The following is a 25,871-nucleotide window of genomic DNA, read 5'->3' as shown; positions in this document are numbered from 1 at the left end:
ATAGATAGCTTTTATGTTGATATGATGCCCTCTATTAAAAATACTCATACATTAGAGCTTTTGTGCTGCCATGAAGTGATTGATTAAAAACAAATACTCATATGAAGGAGTTTTTATGCCGATACGAAGTGCTCAAACAAAATACTCATGTGAAGTTAATAAGCTGATATGATGCGCTTGATTTAAAAATAATACTCATAAGAAGCTTTTATGCAGATATGATGCGCCTGATTAAAAAAAAACAATACTCATACACTGGGAGTTTTTATGCAGATATGATGCCCTCGATTAAAAAAAATTCTTGAGTGGACAACCTAACCCCTACAGATAACAGGGGTTTTCCTGTGACAATTCAAATTATTATCTTTCTATTTACCTGCCATAGCAGTCGACACTGGAGTACGCATCTTCCCTTTGGAGGAATCGACGAGCCTGGCTGTAGGACCTGCCTGGACAAGGAATCATCAGGGCCTGGACGAAGAGTCATCGGAGCCGGAATGAAGACTCCACCTGGGCCTGCCAACAGCTCTAGACTCTCCCCATCCCCCCTGCCCCAGGAAGTGGATGGTGAGCTTCAGTGTCGGTTCAGAGGCACATCCCAGACCATACACCATAGGACCGTACCTTAAAATGAAACCGCCTTATTTTCTATATATATACACCATTAAAATTCTCAAATATCACCAAAAAAATACCCAAATCCAGTAGGTTCCTTTGCCATTTTAATTTCTAAAGCCTACCCATCTTGCTATACACTAAGATGGTTGACATTTTTGGCGATGTAAAACTGCTTCCATTCTCCTGCTCGGGAGCACCTGTAGCAGTTCACGTATCAAAACCATTTTAAATTCACAAAAAAAAAAAAAAAAAAACTACCACAATTAATTAACATGAAAAGGATATAATAATCTACAGGTCTTTTCCATCCCCTTAATGGATGGAGGCAATACTCGGTGATTAAATTTGACACTCAGCCTGTCTAGTTAAATGGCCGCCACCGGGGCCTTTCAATCAAATGTACTTATTTCACCAAATATTACACCACACATCTACTTGATTTTCGTTTAAATTAATCTCCAACGCATACTCATGTACTGACGATATTCAAATCCAAAAAAAAACATATGGATGCTTGAAATAACATGAGATTTAAATAGCACCCTTTCCTAACTCCGTTTTAAGGGGACGTCCTGGATGCCTGGAGCGCACACCGCCCTATATCGTCCTCATAGCTAATAATAATACACTATCAACCAACTCCAATTCTCCATAAAGGCATCAGATACTAATAAATATACAGACATGATAATTATCGTAAAAATAAGAGAAGAAACACCATAAATAAATAATAAATGCATTCATCGCTCACCTCCAACATCTCCGTCTCACTCTCATCTCCCACAATGCTCCTGTGACGTCACCCTCCACCCGTAAAATTATATACTTTTCAATGGCAAATTTTATGCACAGAAGCTCTTGAATATATTATCAGCTGTTCAAATAATAATTATTGTGCAAACTTGGTAATGAAGGAAGTAGGAAGAGGTCTAAAAAGCCTCCCAAGCCACGTCGATTCAGGTTCACAGGTCTGTGTTAACAAAAGCATAATCTACCTAGCATCCACCTCGGAAACAAAAAATCACCTTTGAGTACGTTGAGACAGTCGTAGGTACGCCTCACTAAGCTCTATAATATGCCTTTAGGAACGTGATGATAAAAAAAAAATGAAAAATTTTCAGCAGGAAAAAGTAATTTACCACTGTGAAAATAGATAAATACAGAAACAAACTGGAGGAATATGGATTGAATGGGCACGGTCCTTCTACTGCTACAAATAAAAAGTGCCTTTACCAATATATTTGCTAAGTACACACACACACACACTGAGTATATGTAAAGACGGGGAAACATCCAAGCGGCGAATTGTCGTGACGGTGAATTGGGTTTTGTTTTGACGGCTTCCGCAGTTGCAGTAGAGTGCAGACAAACCAGTAAGATTTGATATGAATGATGCCGTGAGGTAACACGGATGGAAATGAATGACTTCAAGAAGCAGGTGAGCTAAGCCCTCTTCAGTATATAAAGTTTCTCTTTCGGCAGTACTTGACTCAGTTTTTCACTTAGCAAGATCCATTACGGTACCTCTTCAGCTGAGTCGATACCCAGTTGTGGTCAGGTTGCTGGATAAACTCTACGAGTAACCAAGGAAACTCATTTTTACCACACACTGAATTTCCTGCAGTGGCAAATGTACGTTTTACTTTAAGCAGCAGAAAGGCCATACCGATTCAGTTCATATTCCTCCACTTTGTATTTTTCTGAATATTTTCATGGTGGTAGATGACCTTTTCCTGCCTAAAACTTTACCCCTTCTTATTATCATCACATTACTTAAGCCTTGTCTATGATTGTTTGTTTCTGGCATAATGGAAGACTTAAATGTGCTCAAACATAGATTGTTTCCCATTTCCCAGCTGGAGGTTAGGTTAGGTTAGGTTAGGTTAGCATAACTTAGTTGAGCAGTACATTTTTAGAAGTAACCAACGTTTTCTGTTATTACTATTTTTATGTTTTCCAATGCAAAATACTGTTTTAATTAGTTTTGACCCTCATTTTAGGGGGAAAATCCCCCTTTTGGAATTTTGAGTAAGATTTCCAAAAGTGAGGTTATTCCCCAAAATCAAGATCAAAATTAATTAAAAACACAGTATTTTGCATTAAACTAACCTAACCTAACCTAGGGCCTGACATAGACCCAAGTGCACACGCCTGCACCAGCCAATATGGCGCGACATTCATCCACTACTGAGCGATAGCCTAACCTAAGCCACTATACAGTATGACTACCCCTACAAAATTTGCTCCCCCAACTCAGACTAGGCTTAAAAGGTAAGTCTTAGTTAGAATAGTTCAAGGACGTAATATAATGAAAATTGGTAATGTTGGTTACTTCTAAAGTTATACCAGCTGAGCTAAAAATATTAGTTACAGGTAAGCTTGGTTGGGTTAGGTTTGGTCAAACACTTAGGTCAGGACAGTCCCTTCTGTCATTGCACTGATAAATCAAACAAGAGTTGTCAGCAAACATAGCTAAAAACAGCAGGGGAAACAAATTTAACAAGTGTTTATTTACCACCTCAAGAATGATCAGAAAAATATAAGAGTATCAGGAAGAAAAACTGATGTGGTAAGATGCTTCCGCTGCTTATAATAAAGCTTATGTTTACCCTTGCAGCAGGACAGTTTCCATATGGAACTTGTCAAACAAGAAATGATTGCTCAACTCCAAGATTTTACCCTATTCCCTAGGCCTCTAAGTTACCAATCAAGTATCAGCCTTTGGTGAGGAACCATGTTCAATGCCATGTTCCAGTCCAAGTAATTCACATTAACACAGCCTTGACTGTCTACAGCATTTAACATATCAACTAAATAACATTACATGTTTTTGAGACAACTTCCGTCGTTCATTAGTCCATGTTGTGAGTCTTTTAAGAGGTTATTTTTATCTAGGTACTTTATGAGCTCTTGGTGTATTACACTTTCCATTATTTTGGAGACTACAGTGATCAGTGACTCTGGCAGGTAAATAAGAGGGTAATTTTTTATCCCTTTTTTAATAAGTTGTGTAATTTTTGCCCTATTCTAGTCACAAGGAAGTCCACCTATTGCTACTCTGTTATGTGCACAGTTTGGAGCACAGCACCAAGAACCAAGTGTATGCAGTATATCTCACATACTAACTTTCCTGAATGAATGCCTGGTAACACTCACAAATACCATAAATATTAAGTACGGTATTTATAGTAAATATTCCATTTGAAAATTTAAACTCACAAAGGTGTTTTGAAACTTCTCTGCCATATCAGCACTTCCACAACAGTTTAGCTTACCAATTATAAAATGACAGAGGAGTTGGGTCATAAATGACAGAGCAGGAAGTTACCACAGTCAGTTAAGCCGCCTAAGACAAATATGTATAATGAAAGTGGTCAGTCTCCCAGGATGGAAGGCTAGCAAAACTGCCAGTATGTACTGTACACCAAAGACACCAAAAGGTCAGACTCAGGGTTCAGCCAAATAACAAGTACCAGTAAGTGTTATAGGAATATCATTGAAGAGGACCAGAACTTTGCAGCTGGGAAAAATAGCTTAGTGTTTAATAAAGCCAGGGAATGACATTTTTAACTGGATCATGTGTGATGCTTGTTCCTGATGGCCTCATGAAATGTGTCAAGATAGCTGTGACTCCAGAAGTGTTGAAATATTTTGCAAGTTCAAGTAGGACATACAGTTGCAACACATGTTCAGGAGATATCCCAGATCTATTCAAGGCTAAGAATTTCCTAAAGGAAAGATGGAAGAAAGGAAAGGGCAGACATCCAAAGCAGCACTACATCGAGTGAGTGGGGTATATATACACACGGTACATATGAATATTATAGTAGAGTGTAGTCCTTAGCCATTGCCATGTACAAAATTATCTGCCTATAGCCAGATGCCATAGTCCTGCAAGGAATGACTGCTCACAAATTGCTTCCATCTCACCCTGACCTCTGCCATCAGGCTACCATTTCTCCAAGTCACCATCCCCACTCATATAGCTAGCTCTCCACCCCATCCATCCATCTCATCCCTGAGCTCCCATTCCTGTCTCCCCTTCCATCTCACTTGCATACAGTACGTACTCTCCTGGTTAGTCACATACAGGTACAATGTTCTTCTGTATTTCAGCTTAGTGGACTGCTGGCAACATTGCAGAAGCTTCCCCAAGGAGAGCAACAAGCAGCTTTAGACCTCTTGCAGCTAACACTGAAAGATCAAGTACAAAGCAACTGTGACACTGCATTTAAGGATTCATTAGCATCTCAAAAAAGCTGTGCTAAAAAAAGTCAGCAGAGTTTATGTAAAGAATCTCAACATATCCATCTTGAGTGCCATTCACTTCATGTAGATCAAGGTGAGGTGCAATGTGTTGCACATGGAGATGACAAAGTGAAGCCTGGAAGTCAGTCTAACCAAGCAACCACCCATGTCTATCAAAATATCCTCCAAGAAAAGTGTTCCATAGGTATTCTTCATCAGCTCTCAGAATCCACATGCCTAGAAGAGACTGTAGTTAAAGTTGCTGTTGGGGGCAGTAAGCCTTCACCACACAAAGAATTAAATACTGCTAAAAACGAAGAATCTCTTTTGATTGCACAAAACCCAAGAGAATATGATGACTCTCAGGAATATGAAATAAACCATGAAACAACTCAGAGAGCCCAGATAAGAGCAGAAAAACCAACAGAAAGTCCATGCAATGGAAAGATTTCAGTTGACGAAAATTCTACTACTCATGGAGAAGAGAATACATCAGAGTTGCAGACAACAAATGATCATGACAATCATAATATTCCAGGAGAAAGAACATATATTGCTCATACTCTGTTACCAGCAAACACGGTTGGTGGTTATGTAGAAAAGAGTTATAATCAGAGCAAGTATGAATCAATACTGGAGATCAGCAGCCCTGAAGACAAAGTGGCTGAGCCCCAGCATGAGCCTGTCCCACCTCTCTCCCACAGTGACCACCAGCTGGCCTTACTAAGTGCACAGGACTTGAGTCACACTACTCAAGGAACAACAGAACTGACCTCTCTTTTGGATCCTCAGACTCAAAGTAAAAATGTTGATCCACTCGAGGAGTCAGGTAATGCACAGACTTTTGTGGGACATGAATCATTGTTGACAGATGATACACATTTGAGAATTATTGATGTAAAACAAGAGAGAAATGATACTAGGGCAAATGCAAACAATAAAATGCTAATATTTGATGAAAGTAGCTCAGGCTCATTCAACTTAACAAATTTTAATAACATTGGTGACAGAGAAAGCTTATACACAGAAGAAAATCAGTATATATTACCTTATTTAGAAAAAGAAAATTGTGAAAAAGCATGCCATAAAGACAACTTTTCAAAGAAATGTCATGAACAGAAAGAGTTGTTCAGTGATTTAGACAATGATAAGAACCCTGTAGATCTAAGTAGTGCATCCAGCATTCATAGTTCCAAAGCAGTTAGTGTTTTGAATGTAAGTGATTCATTTCATTGTTACCAAAAATTAAGCATTAAATCGCCACTTACAAAAGGTTACTCATATAGAGTTGAAGCCAGTAGTTGTGAACCAAACACATGTACTAAAAAACAAAAACAGTCAGAGGTTAGGAGGTTTTTCAGGAAAAGGATTCATGCACAGATGGCAAAAGACAAATTACCTCTTGCCAAAACCAGTGTCAGCTTGACAGAAGGGGATATTTTAGTCATTGATAAAGGTTGCTGTGAGGTTGTTCTTGGCAGTAATGCTCTGGAGGAGAATTTTGGAATAAATAAAGTTACTTGTAGTTCAGAGACTGCACAGGAAATTTCTGATACTGTAGCTGAGAATGAACAGTCTGTTCCACCATCAAAGTTTGATCATTCTCTACCAGACACTGTTGATGCATTTGATTTGGCAGGAGAGTGCAGTGAGAACCAGAGGAGAACAGAAAAATATTCATGTCTGAATGATCCTTTAGGTAGGGCTGTGTGTGAAATTGAGAGTAGAAAAGAGAAATCTTCATGCCAGAATGATCCTTCAGATAGGGCTTGGTGTGAAAGTAAGAGTAGAAAAGAAAAATCTTCATGCCAGAATGACACATTGGAAGAGACTGGGTGTAAAAATAAGATTAGAAAAGAAAAATCATTATGCCAGACAGAGCACTTGGAGGAAGCTGGGTGTGAGAATGTGGTAGCTGGCAAGTTGCATCCAGTGAGTTGTCGAACCTGCAGAAGACAACTGGCAGACATCTCCCTGTTCTCAGTGCACCAGCGACAGTGTTGCAACCCTCGCCTCTCCTGCACTCTCTGTCATGCTACATTTGTGCATAAGGTTAGCTTCCTTCACTATTGTCCTGCATTTATGCATAAGTTCCCACCTCTACTGTCCTGCATTAATGTGTAAGATTAGCTTCCCTCACTACTGTGCTGTGTTTATGTGTAAGATTAACTACCTCCACTACTATGCTGTATTTGTGCTTAAGGTTAGCTCCCTCCACTACTATGCTGTTTTATACATAATGTTAGCTCCCTCCACTACTACCAGGTATGCTGTATTTATGCATAAGTTTGTCTCTCTCCACTACCATGCTGGGCTCGATCTTTTCACCTAGAGCCTCTTTATTTTCTCTTGTATGTTCGTTTTGTCTTTTTAGCATTGATGTACAGTACATAAATCACATGAAAAGAATACAACATTTTGTCTGCAGAAAAGTAAAGGTTGGTCTTTTCACCGAGGGTCACCGAGAGCCACCCACCTTAACCTAACCGTGCTTTTCCAGTGGCCCTTGGTGTCTCTCAGTGGCCCTCAGTGAAGAAACTCATCACTATGCTGTGTTTGTGCATAATGTTAGCTCCTCCATTACCATCTGTACCCTGTGTAGCCAGATGCCATAATCTTAGAAGGGGTGGCCACAAATACATTGCCTCAGTGTGACCCTGTCCTCTGCCCACAGGCTACCCTTTCTTGACATCATACTCACACAACCACTCCACCCCTGTTGTTTCATCTATCTCCAGTCTTCCCCTTCTACCCTTCCCATCCAGACAGTATTATTCAGCTTAGGATAGACTTGTCAGGCTGGAGGAGGAGTTATAGTCATCATAAACACTTTCACTATGAGATCTCTCTCCTAGGGTTGAATAAAAATTATCCAGAGATAGCAAGAATAAAGTGATAAGTACATCATGAGAGTTGTTGTTGTAACCCCAAGCTCATCTGAATATGAACCCAGTGGACAGCAGTAATCTGGCCACTTCAGCTGGTTGCTCCTAGAGGCTCTTTGTTTGGGTTACCTTGGACAATTGTGTTATAATAGTATTGTGCATGAGGTGAATAATTTTGTTGTGTGGGGACTGCGTTGCAGTGTGACCCTAGCAGATTGTTTGTGAGTTGTATTTTGTGTTGATATTGTAGCAGGGATGGATGATGGCCACAGTCAAGGCTGGCTAGATGTACTCATGTTTCTCTGGGTAGGTTGTAGACAGTCTGTGTATCTATTGTCAAATGCCTTAATCCCATCAGGGGTAGCCACAGACATATAGCCTCCAAGTCGCCCTGTCCCCCGCCATTTCACTGCCCTCCTCCCAGCTGACACCCCCCTCTCTCATATGCCTCTCCACTCCATCCCTCCATCTCATCCTTAGCCTCCCCCTCCCTCTCCCACCCTCCATCTCACTCACATACTCTCATTTCATTAGTGTCTCACTCTCCATCCATTCCACCTGGCCAAATCACCTCAGTGTATTTCTCCTAACGCATTCTATCACATCCACATCCACGCTATAATGCTCCTTCACTTCCTCATTCATCAGTCTGTCTCGCCATGTAACTCTACATGCTCCTCTCAAATAACTCATTACCACTGTTGTCACTCTTGACTTCTGTCCTTCCAACAAGGTCCAAGCTTCACTGCCATATGTTACAGTTGGTATCGCAATACTTTCATGTAACTTTTTTCACTTCCACACTCACTTCCCTATTTCTTATTACGTCTTTCAAAGAACCAGCAACCTTTCTTCCTTGTTGCGTCCCTTCAGTCGCTTCATCCTCCAGACCCATCCATATTCATCACAATATCCAAGTACTTATATGCACTCAAATTTTCCATTTCCTCCTCATCCAACCACATTGTACATTCACTGACTTGACTTCTCTCAAGGACCATAACTTTACTCTTCCCTACATTCACCTTTAGATTCCATTTCTTACACACTTTTCCAGACTCATCCACCAAGCCTTGCAACTCCCCTTCGTCTTCACTTAACAACAAAGTATCATCTGCAAACAATGGTACAGGGAGTTTCCAAACACTGCCCTCTCTCATTAGGGCTGCTCCAACATCCATTGCCTTACCTTACATAGAGTATTCCTATTTATATTTGTATTGAAATCTTCAGTTAACATAATTCTTTCAGATTTTGCTTCCATTCTCTGTAATAATGCTCTTAAACTCTGAATTGTATGGTACTTTCTGCCAGGTCTTTATATTCACGTCTTTCCCAAGTGTTTGTTTTGGGTGGCATGTATAAATTTGCCACAATTACTTTCCCTTCAGATGTGTTAATCTCCACTGCTCATTTCTACTTGTGAGGGTATATCTAGTTCTGTTATTTTGACTTGTAGATTTTTATGTATTAATACTGTATTATAATTCCTCCTCCTTTTCTTAAACTTCATTCTCTTCTCCATAGATTGTATTCCTCTAAGTTTGGGTATCGTTTGATATCTTTGGAGTTAATTTTGTTTCAGTTAGGCGGATAATATGTGGTTCCTTTTCTTTGGTATAGTCTTTCATCCATCCATCCATCATCCAATCCTACGTTGCCCCAGGAGGAGCGTTGGAGCCCGGAGAAGGGCAAGTTGGTCCTGACATTTAAGATGAGAGTGACCAGCCTTACTCATCCCTGAGTGGCATAACATGAGCAATCAACCCCAATCACCCCATGGATACAAACCTTCACAGGCTCAATCTGATTAGAGCGCCATAATTACTGGTACCCACTAAACCACCAGGGGCCATAATTTGGTTATTTGGTTACCACCCAGCATAGTAAATGGTTTCCTGGTGTACAGGAAACCATTTGGCTTGTCACTCAGTGTACAGCAGTCACCCATAGGCAGAAGGAAGAGGAAAGAATGAAGGAAAGAAAGGCAGAAGAGAGAGTTTGAAGTCACCCATAAGCAGAAGGATGAGGAAAGAATGAAGTAAAGAAAGACAGAAGAGGAAGGAAGTATTACCTTTCATCACTAATAATTTAGACACTATTCCATCTACATTTGAGTACATCAACTTAATCATCTTGTTTACATACTTGCCATAGCTTGAGTCTACTGCCTTCCTTCTTTTTATCCCTGTTGGTTATGTACCACTTTTGTACCTGCAATCCAATTACTTTGTAAAAAAAAATTCTCTTCCTCTGATCTTTCCTCATTCTTTGGTTTTGCTTCCTCTCTCTTCTCCTTTAGTATTCCCAATTCCCTTTCAGTTAGGCGTTTTTTATTACCCATACTTTTCTGAATTCTTCTTTTCCCATGAGCTTGTTTACATTTTTTAACATTTCCTTCACAGTGTTCACTCTCTCGAAGGTTACTTTTAGGGACCTTGACTTACTTCTCTCATATTTCCCTAGCCTTTGGGTTCCTCCATGTCCTTATCACAGATATCTTCTGATACTTCCTTCAGTATGTTCACTATATTTACCATTTCTTTTTGTCTCTCAAAATTATATTTCTTATTTCTTCGTCATCTGTACCAGTGATTACTGTAGATTTGTTGATATCTGCTGATTCTGTGACCAGTTTTGGATTGTTTTTAATGATTTCTTTCATTTCTTTTTTTAATGCTTTTTTTTTTTTTTTTAAATTTTGTTTCTAAGTCTTTCCTTACTTTCACCATTTCAGCATACGTAGTTTGTACTTCATCTTTGCAATTTCTCATCATTTCGCTCACCTGGGTTATCTTCTCTTCAGTATCATTGCTTTGGTCTATCCGACTGCTTGCTTGCCTAATTGTCCCTGTATCATTTCTGAGCTCCTCCAGAATATTCTCATGATTGACAACTGTACTTGCCATTTCACTAGCCATCCTTCTAAGTGAAACTACCTCAGCCAACAGCTCATCTGTTGTGGTGTCTTTTTTGTTTAATTCCTTTACTGTTTTTTCATTTTCTTCCTTCTGCATGCATAATTCCATCCGAATTTCATCTGTTTCACTTTGAAAAGTTTTCTCCAGTTTATTCACATTCTTCACTAATTTATTATATGTTTCCATTTCAACCACTTCTGGGTAGAAATCATCATCCTGTTTTTTTACCTTCGTCCCTTCTCTTAACTCCTTCCATATTCACTTTACTAAAGATGGTGCTCATCATGCGGTAATTCTCGCCCAGAAAGGTCACTTTTACTCACAAGTTTGCATCTTCCTGCTACCTGCCAGGTGATAGATGACACCCAGCTGATGATGTGTTTTATCAGCAGATTCTTGCACTAATTGGATGTATTCTATTATTTGGACAACACTTTTGCTTATACTTGCTCTACTTTATTAGAACATCACATAATTTAACCTAGTACAGAGCTTGACTCATATAAATATACTATTTAGGCGTGGCCAGTTGCAGCCAAAGGTGGCCAGTGCAGAGCAAAGTGATGGACGTCCTCCCTCTCCATGTGTGTGTGTGTGTGTGTGTGTGTGTATTTACCTATTTTTTGTATTTACCTATTTGTGTGTGTGTGTGTGTGTGTGTGTGTGTGTGTGATGCACAATGCTGTCAGAGACATAGGGTGGTCTCCTACCGTTTAATGATCTTGACTGTGGCAGCCTAGCCTCAGGCCGGATCCTACTAAAATGTGCTAATATGGGATTGGCTGCAGCCATTGCCAGTAGGGTGTATTGCTCATAGTGATTAACATCCAGAATAAATGTATTGAATGTTGTAGTTCTATCAGTGCACTCCTAAGGTTCAGTATGGGTCGTGTTTATATAAGCGTAGTCACCTTTCTAGTGTATCTTCCATGTCAGTTTATTTTTGTATTATGATTTGTTAATATCTTATGCAATCTGTAGCAGTAACAAAGAGATGTAATAGCATGAAAGAGTATATTAAAGTAAAACAAGCAAAACAAAATGATAAGGAAGAGTTGGTAGGGAAATTCCATATCCAGCAAGAATGTGGCTTTGTTTTACATTGAGTTAATTGTCCTCCTTTAGGTCACATACACCAGACATGTTGAAGGCCACAAAAGGAATGTGTGTAGTAAATGCTGTCAGAGCTTCTGCAGCCACAAAAAGCTTAAGGCTCACATGAAATCCGAGCACAACTACAACCTGATCTCCAAGCTGTACCCATGCCCACGCTGCACTCGCAAGTTTCTGAAGCAGTCCTCTCTCTACCACCACCTTAAGGTTCATGCAACACACACTGAGGTAAGATTCCTTAACATACTGGTACATCCATGTCTCACACTGCCTCAGTCTCCAACAGCAGTAGTTCAGTATAGGAAGGACATCACTCTGTGAGTCTTTCTTCGTAGGGTCTGCATTTCAATGCACAGTACACAGGATCAGCTCAGGTGTACTAAACAAACACGGGCTTCTCACTTTTGTTGTCTTTATTTACCAATTAATTACACTTTATGCATGCCAACTACACCACTGTTTTCGCAAGTACCGGAGCTATACAGTCTTCACTAACTGCAGTGACGCTGAAGTAACACTGAACTAAACTCAGACTGAACAGAAACTCCTCTAGTCCTGTCCCCATCTTTATATGGTATAAGCTTCCTATGTACTAGAATGATATACTACATTCTCAGAGAAGGAACAGTTACCAACTCGGAGACATCCAAAATATCCAGAGTTTTCATACACTGCATAACACTCTAAATTATTTAGCTTACAAATTGAGCTAAAATTACATAATTTAACAAACAGTCACATAAATAAAACATTATAGAGAAAAAGAGCTCGAAAATTAATGTACAACTTACTAAATTCTTCTACTTACAAATACAGGCTAACTGGCAACTCTGACTCATAACCGAATGATGAGAATTGCTGAGAACCTTCCAGCAAATCCTGCTTCTCATCAATACAATGCATCAGCAGTTCAGCTCAAGAGACCATCTTAGATCACATTTGGCCACATCAGAATTTTTGGTAGTAATCCCCCCAAGATCCGAAGCCCAAGCAACGTCTGGGACTTGGTCTTGTCCGGGACTTGGGAAAAATGCCCCTGGTAAGATTCTGTTCACACAAATAAGGGACAGAAACCATAAAATAAATGAAAAAGAACCAGAGAATGAGAAATTAGAAGTGAGTAAGGAAAATATTTAGCAGTGTACGGAGTACTTACGACACATCCGTGGCCATCGCGAAGATTAAGCTGCCTCCTCTGTGGCTCAGACATTGGTGAAGGTGCACTTGAAGCATGTACAGTAATCCAGTGTTGTGCTGCACTTATTCTTTGCACTGTGAATTATAATTGTTTAACACTGTGCATTCTGGTCTTACTTGCACCAAACTAGTTGCAACATGCCAGTGTTGCACTTTGCACTTAATCCTTTGCAGTCTGAATTCTAATTTCTTAACACTGCACAACACTGTAAATTCCTGTGTGGTCTAGTGGCGAGGTATTGCAGTTTATTCAAAGTTTATTCGCAAAAGCGAGCATGTGGGCAGCCATGCCAACGAGTGTGCAGTCACGACGGTAGGTATTCGGGAAATGGGGAGGATGCAGGGGCACTCTAGTGGATGTCGCCAGAACTACGCACCAAAACACAGCAGTTCGTCACTGCGCAGCAAATTTAGGGTAGGGATGAACACACATCGTTTTTTTTTTTTTTTTTCCCCCCACATTGACATTTTTTGGACCCAAGCCCAAACTGTCCGGGACTTGGTGTGTCCAGGTCTTGGGCGTCCAGGTCTTAAAGGGATTACTGTATAGTTTTGGTTGGAGATAAGCTTAGTAAGTTACAGTATTTTAGTTCATTAACCTTGACTTGGCCCAGATTTTTGTCCTTTTGCAGTTTATTTCTCATAGCTCAATAGCAGGGTAATTCAGTGCTGTAACTCTGTACAACAAGGAAGAAAAGTTGCTGGTTCCTGGAAAGCAGTGATAAGAAACAGGGAAGTGAGCATGGAAGTGAAAAAGTTACTACATGACAGTATTGTGACACCAGCTCTAACATGTGAAAATGAAACTTGGACGTTGTTGGAAGGACACAAGTCAAGAGTGAGAGCAGTGGAAATGAGTTAAGAAGAGCTTGTGGAGTCACATGGAGAGACAGGCTGACAAATGAGGATACAAAGAAGTGTTGTGGTGTGGATGTGGATGTGATAGGAAGCATTAGGAGGAACACACTGAGGTGGTTTGGCCATGTGGAGAGGATGGAGGGTGAGAGACTGATGAGGAGAATGTATGTGAGTGAGGTGGAGGGGAGGGAGAGGGAGGGGGAGGCCGAGGATGAGATCAAGGGATGGAGTGGATAGGTATATGAGAGAGGGGGGTGTGAGTTGAGAGCAGGGCAGTGAAATTGCAGGGGACAGGGCGATGTGGTGGCGATTTGTTTGTGGTCACCCCGTACGGGATTAAAGCGTCTGGCAATAGATAGATAGGTAGATAGAACTCTGTGTCTTTTCTATAGCATATCTTCATGACTAGCATTGTATTTTGATGTTAATCTCTTGGTGCAGCTTAGCATTGGATGTGGAGAGACGGCCATTTTAGGTCAAGTTAAAGTGAAAAGAGTATAGTTTCATTGTATCCAGTGATTATTATCAATGGATTCAGGTATGGCAATGTAGAGTCCAGCTGTGAGAAAGTTCTTGCCTATAAGAAGTCACAGTTAAAAATTGTTTGTAAATACATGTATTAATAGCAGGGACTGGAATTCTGTTGCTGTCTACCTGTAGCCAGACACCTTAATTTGGGAAAGGATGGGCACAAACAGTTTGCCTCCATGTCATTCTGTCTTCCACCATCAGGCTGCTCTCTCTTCAACTCACACATCCCTTTGTCAGGTACCTCTCCACCCCATCCTTCCATCTTACCTTCAGTCTCACCCCCTCCCACCTCCCTCACCTACACTCATTAAGTGAGTTTCTCATGCTACATTCTTTTTTGGTCAGTCTCTTTCATTCTCTCCTAGTCAGTCATTCCATTTATTGCTGGGCCATCATGTAATTTCCCTTGCTGTTGGTTACATGCTTAAGCCTTAAATTGTGAAGTGGAGTAGAAACTTTATTTTTTACATTCTTTCTGAAGCACATGATGAAAATATAATATGTTTGACCTTCCTGTATCAATGCTGACAGCAATCTGTAATGTAGGATGCTAATGTAGGATGCAAGCTGATTGTGCCTAATAACCGAAAGTATTCCATTAATAACCAAAAAAATTTAGGGGCTTACATTTCACTTCGTGATCTAAGCTTTCAGCATACGACCCACCAATTCATTGTGTGAGATGATAGGTAACAGTATTGTATGATGCCCCTGACTAGCACTGTGTTAGCATTACACCCCAACCACCCATTAGAACATTCATGGGTCTCATCTGAGTGGATTGCCTTAACCCAGAGACCATCCGGTGTAATTTGGTTTTGTGGTTATTAATCACTGTAGTAAATGGTTTTACAGGAGAGGATGTGTCTTCTCACTCATTGCAGCCACCTGAAGATAGCACTACGTTAAGTGAATAGATAGCTGATGCCCCCACCTTCCACGAGAGATTTATGACACCTAAACATACTGGTGTGCTATTGTGCAGGTCCTTTGCTGTTTGTTGTGTGAGATGACAGGTAACAGTATTGTGTGATTTCAGGTAGTGTGTCAGAAGTGTGGCATGTTCTGCAAAGAACAAGAGAGCTTTGAGCTGCATATGGCTGACCACATCAAGTCAACAAAATTCCACTGCCACATTTGCCCTACCAGCTTTAAACGTCGTCAGCAGTATGATGACCACCTGAAGGTAAATGCAGTAATATAACTGTCCATCCATCCATCCATCATCCAATCCTATGTTGCCCTATGAGGAGCATAGGAGCTTGGGGCTAGGCAAGTTGGTCCTGACATTTAAGATGAGAGTGACCAGCCTCACTCATCCCAGAGTGGCATTATGTGAGCATTAAACCCCAACCACCCCTTGGATATAAACCTGCGCAGGCTCAATCCGATTGGAACACCATAATTACTCACCAAACCACCAGGTGCCATAATTTGGTTATACGGTTACCATCCAGCGTAGTAAATGGTTTCCTGGTGTACAGGAAACCATTTGGCTTGTCACTCAGTATAGAGTTACCCATAGGCAGAAGGAAGAGGAAAGAATGAAGGAAAGAAAGACAGAAGAGGGAGTGTAGTCACCCATAGGCAGAAGGAAGAGGAAAGAATGAAGTAAAGAAAGACAGAAGAGGAAGAGTAGAAAAGGTAGACACCCAAAGCAGCACAACATCGAGTGAGTGGATGGTGAGCGTCTCCACCTACCTCAAATATATCTGTCAACTTGTATAATGCTGTCTATCTGTATGTTTATAGCTAAATACCTTAATCCTGGTAGTGGTGACTACAAACAGACTGCCTCCATGTTACCCTGACCTCCACCATGTGCCTGCACTCTCCCCAGCCCACACTGCCTTTTCTTATGTACTTTTTCCACCTCTTCCCTCCATCTCATCCGTGGTCACCCCCTCCCCAACCCCACCCCACTCTTATGAACCCATCTAGCCATACGCTCATTCCCCATTCTGTCCATGACTTTATATCTTATCTTATGGAGGCCCAACTCTACAACAGTCTCTAATTTCATCCCAACCCACCTTCCCAGATACAGTAGGGTCTCCCAGTATGTGAGAATATGGTTGACGGAATGCACCGCGAATTGGAAATTTTGCATATTAGAAACCACTGAATCAGTGGAAATACTGCAAGTGTTTATGGTTGATACCTCACCCTGTCTTTATCATTTACAGTAGTTCCTCATTATTGATTATCATTTTAAGAAAGACTTTTGGTCAGAGAAAGGTAATGGAACTGTGACTGTACTGTAATGTAGTGTGCTAGGTAGTGCTTCATTTGTATAATTGCGGGATTAGCAACCTTACTGCGCTTGTCCTTTTGCTGGCCTCAATAAGTCTTGATGGTTCTTAAACCCTGCTCCTTGTTCTTGAGAATGTTCATCATTGTTGATTCACCTAAGTCAAGGTCACGTCCAGTGTTTGAGTTCCTTTTACCTTGCTTATTTAACTTTATAACCTTCATTTTCAGCTCCAAAGTGATCCCCTTATTCTTGGAATGAAGCAGTGGGGCCATGATGTAACAGGTGAGAAAGAGCAGGTCATGTACAGCGCTAAAAACCACAATATGCAAGTGTGGTGCAGGCAGACACAGCCTGATAATCTTGAGACTTGACTTGAGACACACTGTGAATGAGGGAAAGGGTGGGAAACTGGTCAGCCATCTGGTGGTGGCTTCGGACACTACCATTTTGAGAGGGAACACCGTTTTTCCCATTTTGCATTTAATTTTTTTTTTTTTTTTTTTTTTTTTTTTTTTTTTTTTTTCTGAGTCGAGTTCACATATTAGGTGTTTTGCATATTGAGGTTCCCTATATTAGGAGACCCCACTGTACAGTATATGTCACAACCCTCCCCTTGTCTTAGTCTTCCTCTCCTCCTCCCCCTTGAGTTTTCCAGCTACTTTATACTGTACACCCATTTATTTACTACATTCTGCTCTTCCCATATGCCCCACATGACTAGCCCACGGTCCTTCATTTAATAGTTTTTACTTTGCAACATCCCTATCTTCTAGCTGTGGTTGGACACCTGGTCGTTGTTTTTGTATCTTTCCTTCTCACTCTGCAAGAAGGGTTATGATAACTTATCACCAAGCTCACTTGTGATTGGTTTCATTGCCACCTAAGGTCAGTGTGTGTGTGTAACAAGATAATATTAGAAAGTGGTCATTTTTACCAAAACATTGTTGGTAATATTGTCACAGACATTGTGGACAAAAGTTGTGAGTATTGTTGGCAACAGAGTCAGATAGATGAATGTAAAATTGTTTGTAGTTTTCTTGGCTAAAGCCTTTGTAAAAGTAGTCTAAGCTTTGATAACAGAAGCAAAATGGACATATAGTAAACAGTGATCCCTCCCTGTTCACAGGAGTTGTAGTGTAGACATCTCCACAAATGGGAATTTTGGTGAATAACTCCCCCCCCCCCCCTTCCAGAACAATGCATGCAGGTATAATTAAACTTTTGATTGAAAAAGTCTTTGTAATGCTTTGAGAACATCATCAGATATCAGAATCTACTTGTTTAAAGTAAAGCATGAATTATCATTGTAGTGCTTTGAGAACATCATCAGATATCAGAATCTACTTGCTTAAAGTAAAGCTTGAATTATCAGTAAATGAGTGAATGGACCAGTTCTGACTTCTGTTTCCTATGTATTTTTATAATGCTGGAGAGGGCTGCTTTCATGTGGTGACATCAGTATTACCAGGCAACTCTGCTGGTAGCTTAAACACATGTCCCTCATATCCTTCCCTGCTCCCCGGAAGAAGGATGTTGAACTGATGGAGAAGGGCTACTTCGACCCGCTGCCCACTAAGTTTACATCTAGATGAAAGTGGGGCCAGAACAGCAGCAATATATGTTTTGGTAATTTGGATCCTACATAGCTCATTGTAGTACTGTAGTCAGAAACTGAGTTGGAATGTTGGTGATTAGTGATAAATGGTGTAATTTTTTTTCTTGCAGCATCATAACAAAAACAGATGTGAAATGTGTGGAGAGCCTTTCCACACCAAGCGAGCTCTACTGCGACACTGCCGGACAGAGCACAAAATGTTACCACAGAATATTGCTTGTGACCCTGAGTACAAATGTGATAAGTGTGCTCGAGTTTTCAACAGACCATCACATCTCCTTCAACATCTTCAGCTTCACAGTGGTGAGTTAACTTAAAACTGACTAGCTATTGTGATTCCAGTGGTGACATATTGATATACTGTAGTTGTTCCTTTGTATTTTGGTATACACACCTGTGAGTAGGAAAAATTCGCGAATAATCTAAAATGGCCTTCCCACCCATAATTTGTTTATGTGATTTTAGTGCCCCAAAACTTCAACAGACATTAGAATCTACTGTACTTGTTTAAAGTGACCATTCAGATGATTTCATAATTAGTTTTGTTTAATCATATAAAAATACACCTCAAATTTGTGTACTATATTTTGTGATGGTTTATTCACCTACAAATAGTTGAACTGGCAAAGTTGAAACCACAAAAAACAAGGGATGCAGTTAACCTTCAGTTAACCAACACCCATACCTCATGTACAGGATCGTGACCTACCACAAACCATTGTTTGTTGGTAAGGTATATATTCATAAGGTTTTTGTTAATATTCATGAAGAGACTTAAGACAGCTCCCTCTCATAACTGTGGTTTGGTGTCACAGGAATGACATAGAATGTGTCGAATCATCCATTGCCTTTTTTCTTTTTTATTACTAGGATCTTTTTCTTCTATTTTAAGGACAAGGAAAAACTGCAGAAACCTCTTGTCTGTTCTTTCTCCAAGTTACAGTTATATTCTGCTAGCTTTAACAAGGCTTAAAATTGGAATTTTTCCATCTTGAATGCTGAGCTATAGCAACAAATTTACACTAGAATATGGTACTTGTCACAAAGAATTGCTGTGGAAAGGATGCAAGGCTGTCGTACAGTATTATCTCATTTTGCCATTGAGCTTGCCATCCACTCACTCGATGTAGTGCTGCTTTTGGGTGTCTACCTTTTCCTCTCGTCCCTCCATTCCTTCTTCCTCTTCTGTCTTTCTTTATTTCATTCTTTCCACGTCCTTCTGCCTACAGGTGACGTTACACTCCCTCTTTTGCCTTTCTGTCCTTCATTCTTTCCTATTCCTTCTGCCTGTGGGTGACTTAACACTGAGTGACAAGTCGAATGGTTTCCTGCACACCAGGAAACCATTTACTCTGCTGGGTGGTAACCATATAACGGCACCTGGTGGTTTAGTGGGTAATTGTGGCGCTCCAGTCAGATTAAGCTGGAGAAGGTTTATATCCTAGGGGTAAGTTAGGGTTATTGCTCACGTAAGGCAACTCAGGGATGAGTGAGGCTGGTCACTCTCATCTTAAATGTCAGGACCAACTTGCCTAGCCCTGGGCTCCTACGCTTTTCCTGGGGCAACGTAGGATTGGATGGTGGATGGGTCGATGGATGAATTTTTTGTGGCAAAAACTATCCTGTCTATCACTAATTAAGTTGTTGGATTCAAGATGTTTAACTATGTGCTCATTAACCCTTAGATTTACCAATGATGACCTGGGCCATTGTGCATTTGTCAACATCTGACGTCAGTATGACGACTTTGCCCGTCATCCTACGTAATCTCTAAAGAAATTTTTAGGGAGTTGTCATTTTTGTTGGATGACGGGCAAAAGTGGGTGGAGCTAAGCCTGCCACAGCTGGTGCATGCGTGCTCACTTGGTTTGCATGGCTCAGTGTGGTGTGAGGTTCCTCACAGGTAGGATGTACACCTCTTGACCTCCTGCCAAACACTTATGCTCCTTTTTCTCGCATATATATCCGACGTTATTATTTAAGAAAATACAACAAATAATGCATTATTGGAAAAGAAATTTATTCAGCTGCATATTGAAGCAAAAGATTTTATTACTTCTTGAATAGTTTTTTTTTTTTGGCGAATATTTTTTTAAAGGACAATGTAAAGCTTTAGCATGTCATCTAACTTCTACTCACTTTTTTTGCATTTTATTTTGCATATATTGTCTTTTTGGACAATGTATGACAGAGCAAAACTCTTCATCTTCAAATTGAGACCAAAGTGGCCTTTCTATGATGAATAGTAACTTTCCTACAAGCGATAGAAGTAAAATATCTCTACGTGACTGTTCTGAAAGTTCTTGAGTGAGAGTTACGCGCACAGCCAGACTTTACGTTCCTCCCTTCACGGGATAGGGTTAATTTCAATCTCAAATACTTTACCAAGAGAAGACGTGACAGCTATTGGTCTGTAATCAGAAGGGTCGGAGGAACTTCCATTCTTCGGAATAGGGTGGATATTGGCTTCATTCCAAGAATTAGGGAATGAAGAAATATGTATGCATAATCATAATAATTTAGCTAGAGCAGAAGCAAGTTCTGGGGAGCATTTTTTCAAAACAGTTGGAAGAATTCCATCAGGGCCTGGAGCTTTGTTGGTTGGTAAATTGTCTTGGATGGATTTTACGTATCTAGCCTGTATTTTAAGTGGAGCAATTTTGGGTGAATGAAGGGAAAAGTAGTGTTATGGTCTTGAAGAGAAATGAAGTCACTGAATGTACATTGAGGTTGGATGAGGAGGCAATGGAAAATGTGAGTGCATTTAAGTACTTGGGTAGTGTGATGAGTAGGGATGGAAGTTTAAAAGGTGAAGTGCTTGAAAGGGTACAGCAAAGAAGAAAGGTTGCTGGTTCTTTGAAAGCTGTGATAAGAAACAGGGAAGCGAGCATGGAAGTGAAAAAGTTACTGCATGACAGTATTGTGATACCAACTCTAATGTATGGAAGTGAAGCTTGGACCTTGCTGGAGGGACACAGCTCAAGAGTGAGAGCAGTGGAAATGGGTTATTTGACTGGAGCAAGTGAAGTCACATGGAGAGACAGACTAACAAATGAGGAAGTGAAGGAGCGTTATGGTGTGGATGAACTGTAATAGTCGGTGTCAGCACAGTCGCTTGATTACGACCTGAAGGACCCTGTGCTGCCAGCCCTACCCTGCTGGATAGAGACAAAACCTCCTTTAAGTAAAAGTGAATGAACTATTGAATTTGGCTCTACGTTTATTACTAAAGCCAGGCCTTTGTAAGTTGTGAAGTACCCACCACAAGTGCATTCTTGGAGAGAATGCAGTTATTGGAACTGGTAGTTAGCAGTGGCACTATACTTCCCTAGTGTTATCTCACCTCAACTGTCCTGTTAGTGGAGAAAAAAAAGTGGGGTGATGATGATGATGATGATGATTTGCAAGGAGATATTATTTGTAACTCCTAGTCATTTAAGAAGCAACTCAAGACTTCTCACATCTTGAAAACTTATGATCTTGTTAATGGTACTGTAGTTGAGGGTTGCATAATTTTGAAGGACTTATTCACCCAAAAGGAAAATGTAGAGTTTGAAAAACCAAGCTGCAGAAAAGGAGGAATGTGATATTATAAGTGGGTCCAGCGCCAGCTGTCTTACTGTTCACATATCCTCATGGTGGGCAGTGTGTTTGTATAGTTTTCTTTTCCTTGTGTGCCCTGACCTCATCAGCTGGTGGGTTTTACCAGCTGTGAGGTGGTACCATGTCTTCTGATGCTGGTGATTGGAGTTCCAGCTAAATGGTGGGGGCACAGCCTCATCAGCAAGACCTGATTGACCAAGGTACAGTATTAATCTCCTGCATGACCCTAAATACCAGTGCCGTGGAGGTTATCGCCAACCGGATGCGTGGTATGTGCATGACAGAAGCTGAAATAGCATAGGCTGTTTCCCACTCTGACCATAGTGATAATCTGGTAGCAGACATAGACGTTGGGGTGATGGAGGAAGAATCAGTGTGGCGAAGTGTTAAATGCACTATGTGGTGCTGTCGTTGATAGGGAGATGTATTGGTTGTCAGAGAAGACAGTGAAGACGTCTGTCCTGGCCACATCCCAGTATGTAATCAGGTGATGAACCTGTGGGGGAGGAATTAGCCATGGAGTCTGTGGCTTTTATCATCAGGTCTCAGAAATTTGTTTGCAGTGCTGATGGCTGTCACTACTTACCAGTATTAGAATGTTTTGTGGCATCACCTGTTCTGTTCACTTCTGTTGTTTGGCTTGACTTTGCCTTAATAAAATTTGACAATAATTGTTATTTCCATATCAAGTATATGTAAATTAGAGCATTTAGCACTTCAGACTGCATTAGTTTGTAAACTACTGCTTGGGGAATACCTGTATATGCTAAAACCCAGGTGCACAAAGAAAATCAGTCTCTTTATGTCCCTTCAACTGATTTTCGGTCTTGCAGACTCATAGAAAATACAGTATAGTGAAGTAACTGTATCAATTTTTAGGTCAATATGTGTCATAGTTTAGCCTCTGCCATATCCTAAAGCTAAAAATTTTTCAGGAAAAAATTACTTCATCCGTGGTCATTTTTATGGGCATTAAATCCGTGGTCATTTTTATGGGCATTAAATGCAAGGGGTCATGCTGAAATATAGTTATGCACTTTTCCAAGTAATTTCCTGTTCAGGTTGATTTGTAATGACCATCAGAACAATTTAAAATTCAATTTTCAGCCCATCATCATAAGATGCATGTTGCGGTCCTAAACTCAAAACATCCTAGGATGTATTTTGCAGTGCTTTGGTTAACAAAGTTACATACAGCTAAGAACAAAGGTAGAAATAAGGTTAAATTAATGTAGAAGGCAACGCATCTTATCTGTTGTTGCTGACAGCATCCAAAGGGTTAAACAGTACAGATGATTTAACTTATGTAAGGATCTCTTCAGGAGACTAGTAGCACAGTACATATATGTTTGGGCAGTGCTGAACATAATATGACAGTTCTGTACAGTACGTCATATCAGATATTCCTTTTATTTTGTTTAACTTTTTTTTTTTTTTTTTTTTCCCCCCCCAGGGATGAAGATTGAGTGTGCCATGTGTGACAAGCAGTTCAGTCATAAACGAGGTCTCCGCAAACACTTGAACAGTGTTAGCCACGAACAGATGTTGCAGACTAATGATATGGAAAAAGATCATGCTTATGATGCAAAGCATAAACTGGATTTTACATGTGAATATTGTGGAATAAAGTTGCCTACCAGACTTATGCTTTCAAAGCACAGCCGTTCAAAGCATAAAGTAGGAATCACTTGGAGTTGTCCCCATTGTGATTATAAAACAAATCGTAATCACACTTTAAAAAGACATATGGAATTGCATCAGGAAAGCCGTAACTTTATGTGTGAAATTTGTGGTAGTTCTTTCCAGGCATTGGCAACCTTGAAAGACCACTACAGTTTTGTGCATTCTGATGAGCGCAACTACCAATGCTCTGAGTGCAAAAAGAGCTTCAAAAACAAATCTTCACTGGCTCGCCACCTTCGAATTCACTCAGATGACCGCCCTTACCAGTGCCAGTGTGGCACTAGTTATAAACGGCTCTCACATCTAAAGCGACATATGTCCTCTGCCCACAATGAAATTTTAAAATCCAGAGCTGTTAAAAAATTTAAAAGACCTGAAGAATTAGATTCCAATACAGATAAATCTCTCAGTGGGAAAAGTCAGCTGCCTAATGCAGAATATTCAGATGGTGAGGAATATGAGATTGTGTCAGTTTCAAATTCAGTTCTGTCACCTGCCCTGCCCACAGAGTCATCTGTTAAAGACACCTCAGGCATCTTACTTCCGGACCAGGAGAGTATCATATTAATGGGGGAGAATTCAAACTCAGGTCAAAGCCATATCATCACTGTTGGGGATTCACAGATAATCCAGCTGATACCGTCCACTTTCTTCACACAAGACAACTTTCAGGCTGTATCCCTGGTATCCAGTAATGAGCTGCACACATTGCCCATATCCTCGTCTGCTTCCTATGCTGAGAGTGGGAGTGGTGGGCAGGTCATGGTAGAGCCATTCAGTCTGTCACAGAACTCAGAGGCCTTGGTGGTGGTGCCTACATCACAGGAAGACCAAGTTCATGTACAGCCAGATGTAATGAGAACCACTCAGAAGACATTGGAGGAGGCAGACCCCCTTTCCCTCACCTCAGATCAAATCTTCAGGGAGCCTTTAAAGCAGGAGGTGAAACAGGAGATGAGTCTTCACTCCATCCAGAGTCATGGGGAATTGAATGTATCAGCAAGCTTGGATTCCTATGACTACACTGCTGTGTCATCTTCTTCTTCAGCCTTTCCGTCACTTCCACCTGCTCGATATATCACCCATGCTCACACTCATGCCACTGCCACACATCTTACCCAGGATATACTTCAACCAAATCTCATTTGCTCAGATTTTGTTCTCCCAGTCAGTAGTAACAGATAATGTCAAGTGACTTTTTGTAAAAGTATTTTAGAAATATCTGTAAAAATTGTTATTTCCTCCAGTGATTTATCTGCAGACATTTCAGTTTGTGTCATTTATCAGTGTTGTTATACAGCAACTTTTATTATAATTAATTGTTATAGCATAGGTTTGTTTTATTCTCACAACCTGGGTCCTGAATTTTGGGCAACTCAGTGTACATGGGATGAGTTATAAAGACTGCTGAAAAACATATTAGGGAAGGTGATTTGGAATGAAGTACTGTACATGACTATAGCTGAGGCAGGATGAGGATATGTGGAAGATGTGTGATGTAGCCTATCCTACATGAAAGAGTGTGTATGGCAACAGGGAGCAGAGGCATAAATGGATACATGCTTGAACAGTTGCACTCATACTTGGAAATGTAATGCATTCCAAGTGATGGGTTTTAACTAAAAAAAGGAGATGAGTATGTACAAGTCATTGATGAACGCATACAGAAATAGAAATAATATTACACCAGTTGCTCTAAGTAAAGGTACCGTAATCTTTAAATGCAGACCCAGTGTCAGTAAGTGTTAAATACATTTAATCTTGGACTTCCTAGCCTGGTTGTTACAAGCAGTAAAAATCTGTTGTGGTACTGTTGGGAGGACATTTGGAAAGGCTGATTGTGTCCTCCAGCAAATCTGAGACCCTTGGTCCAGTCTCCCTACTAAACATGAAGAAATAGGACTCTGACCTTGATATAGTATCTACCCATCTATCTGTACCCAGATGCCTTTATCATGGAAGGGATGGCCACAGATAAATCACCTCCACATCACCCTGTTTACTGACATCAGGCTACCATCTGTCCAGTCCATACTTCCCTTCTTCATATACATCTCTACCCCAACACTCCATTTCATTCTTGATCTCTTCCTCTACCTCACTCATGTACATTCTTGTAACCAAAATCTCATTCTCCATTCCATCCACATAGCCAAACTTACTTTTGCAAGTGTATTTTCATTCTGTGAAATATTTGTTACATTCCAGATGCAGGTAATTAATGTAGACTTATGCTATCCAGTGACCAAAAACAGCATAATTAACAAGATTGACCCCCACCCCTGTGTGGAAGAAAAAAAAAGGAATTGGTAATGCTACAGCATTATAGAACATGTCCTGGAATA

At 40.5% G+C, this 25,871-nt stretch overlaps 1 protein-coding gene across 1 annotated transcript; it reads left to right on the top strand.

The window, feature by feature from the left end:
* The first annotated feature begins 1,977 nt into the window (after nucleotides 1-1,977).
* LOC145411842 (uncharacterized) lies at nucleotides 1,978-24,823 on the top strand. The gene is made up of 6 exons (XM_080281801.1): nucleotides 1,978-2,056; nucleotides 4,735-6,918; nucleotides 11,798-12,013; nucleotides 15,411-15,557; nucleotides 18,351-18,543; nucleotides 23,297-24,823. The coding sequence occupies exons 1-6, from the start codon at nucleotides 2,030-2,032 to the stop codon at nucleotides 24,709-24,711; spliced, it is 4,182 nt and encodes a 1,393-aa protein (XP_080137927.1). The 5' UTR covers nucleotides 1,978-2,029; the 3' UTR covers nucleotides 24,712-24,823.
* Nucleotides 24,824-25,871: the final 1,048 nt, after the last annotated feature.

This window comes from Coenobita brevimanus, chromosome 91 (assembly GCF_032717465.1).
Source record: "Coenobita brevimanus isolate Jiangsu-jjx chromosome 91, ASM3271746v2, whole genome shotgun sequence".
Classification (NCBI taxonomy): Eukaryota; Metazoa; Arthropoda; class Malacostraca; order Decapoda; family Coenobitidae; genus Coenobita; species Coenobita brevimanus.
Note: the sequence above shows the minus strand (reverse complement) of the source record. Positions and strands in the feature narration are given on the sequence as shown.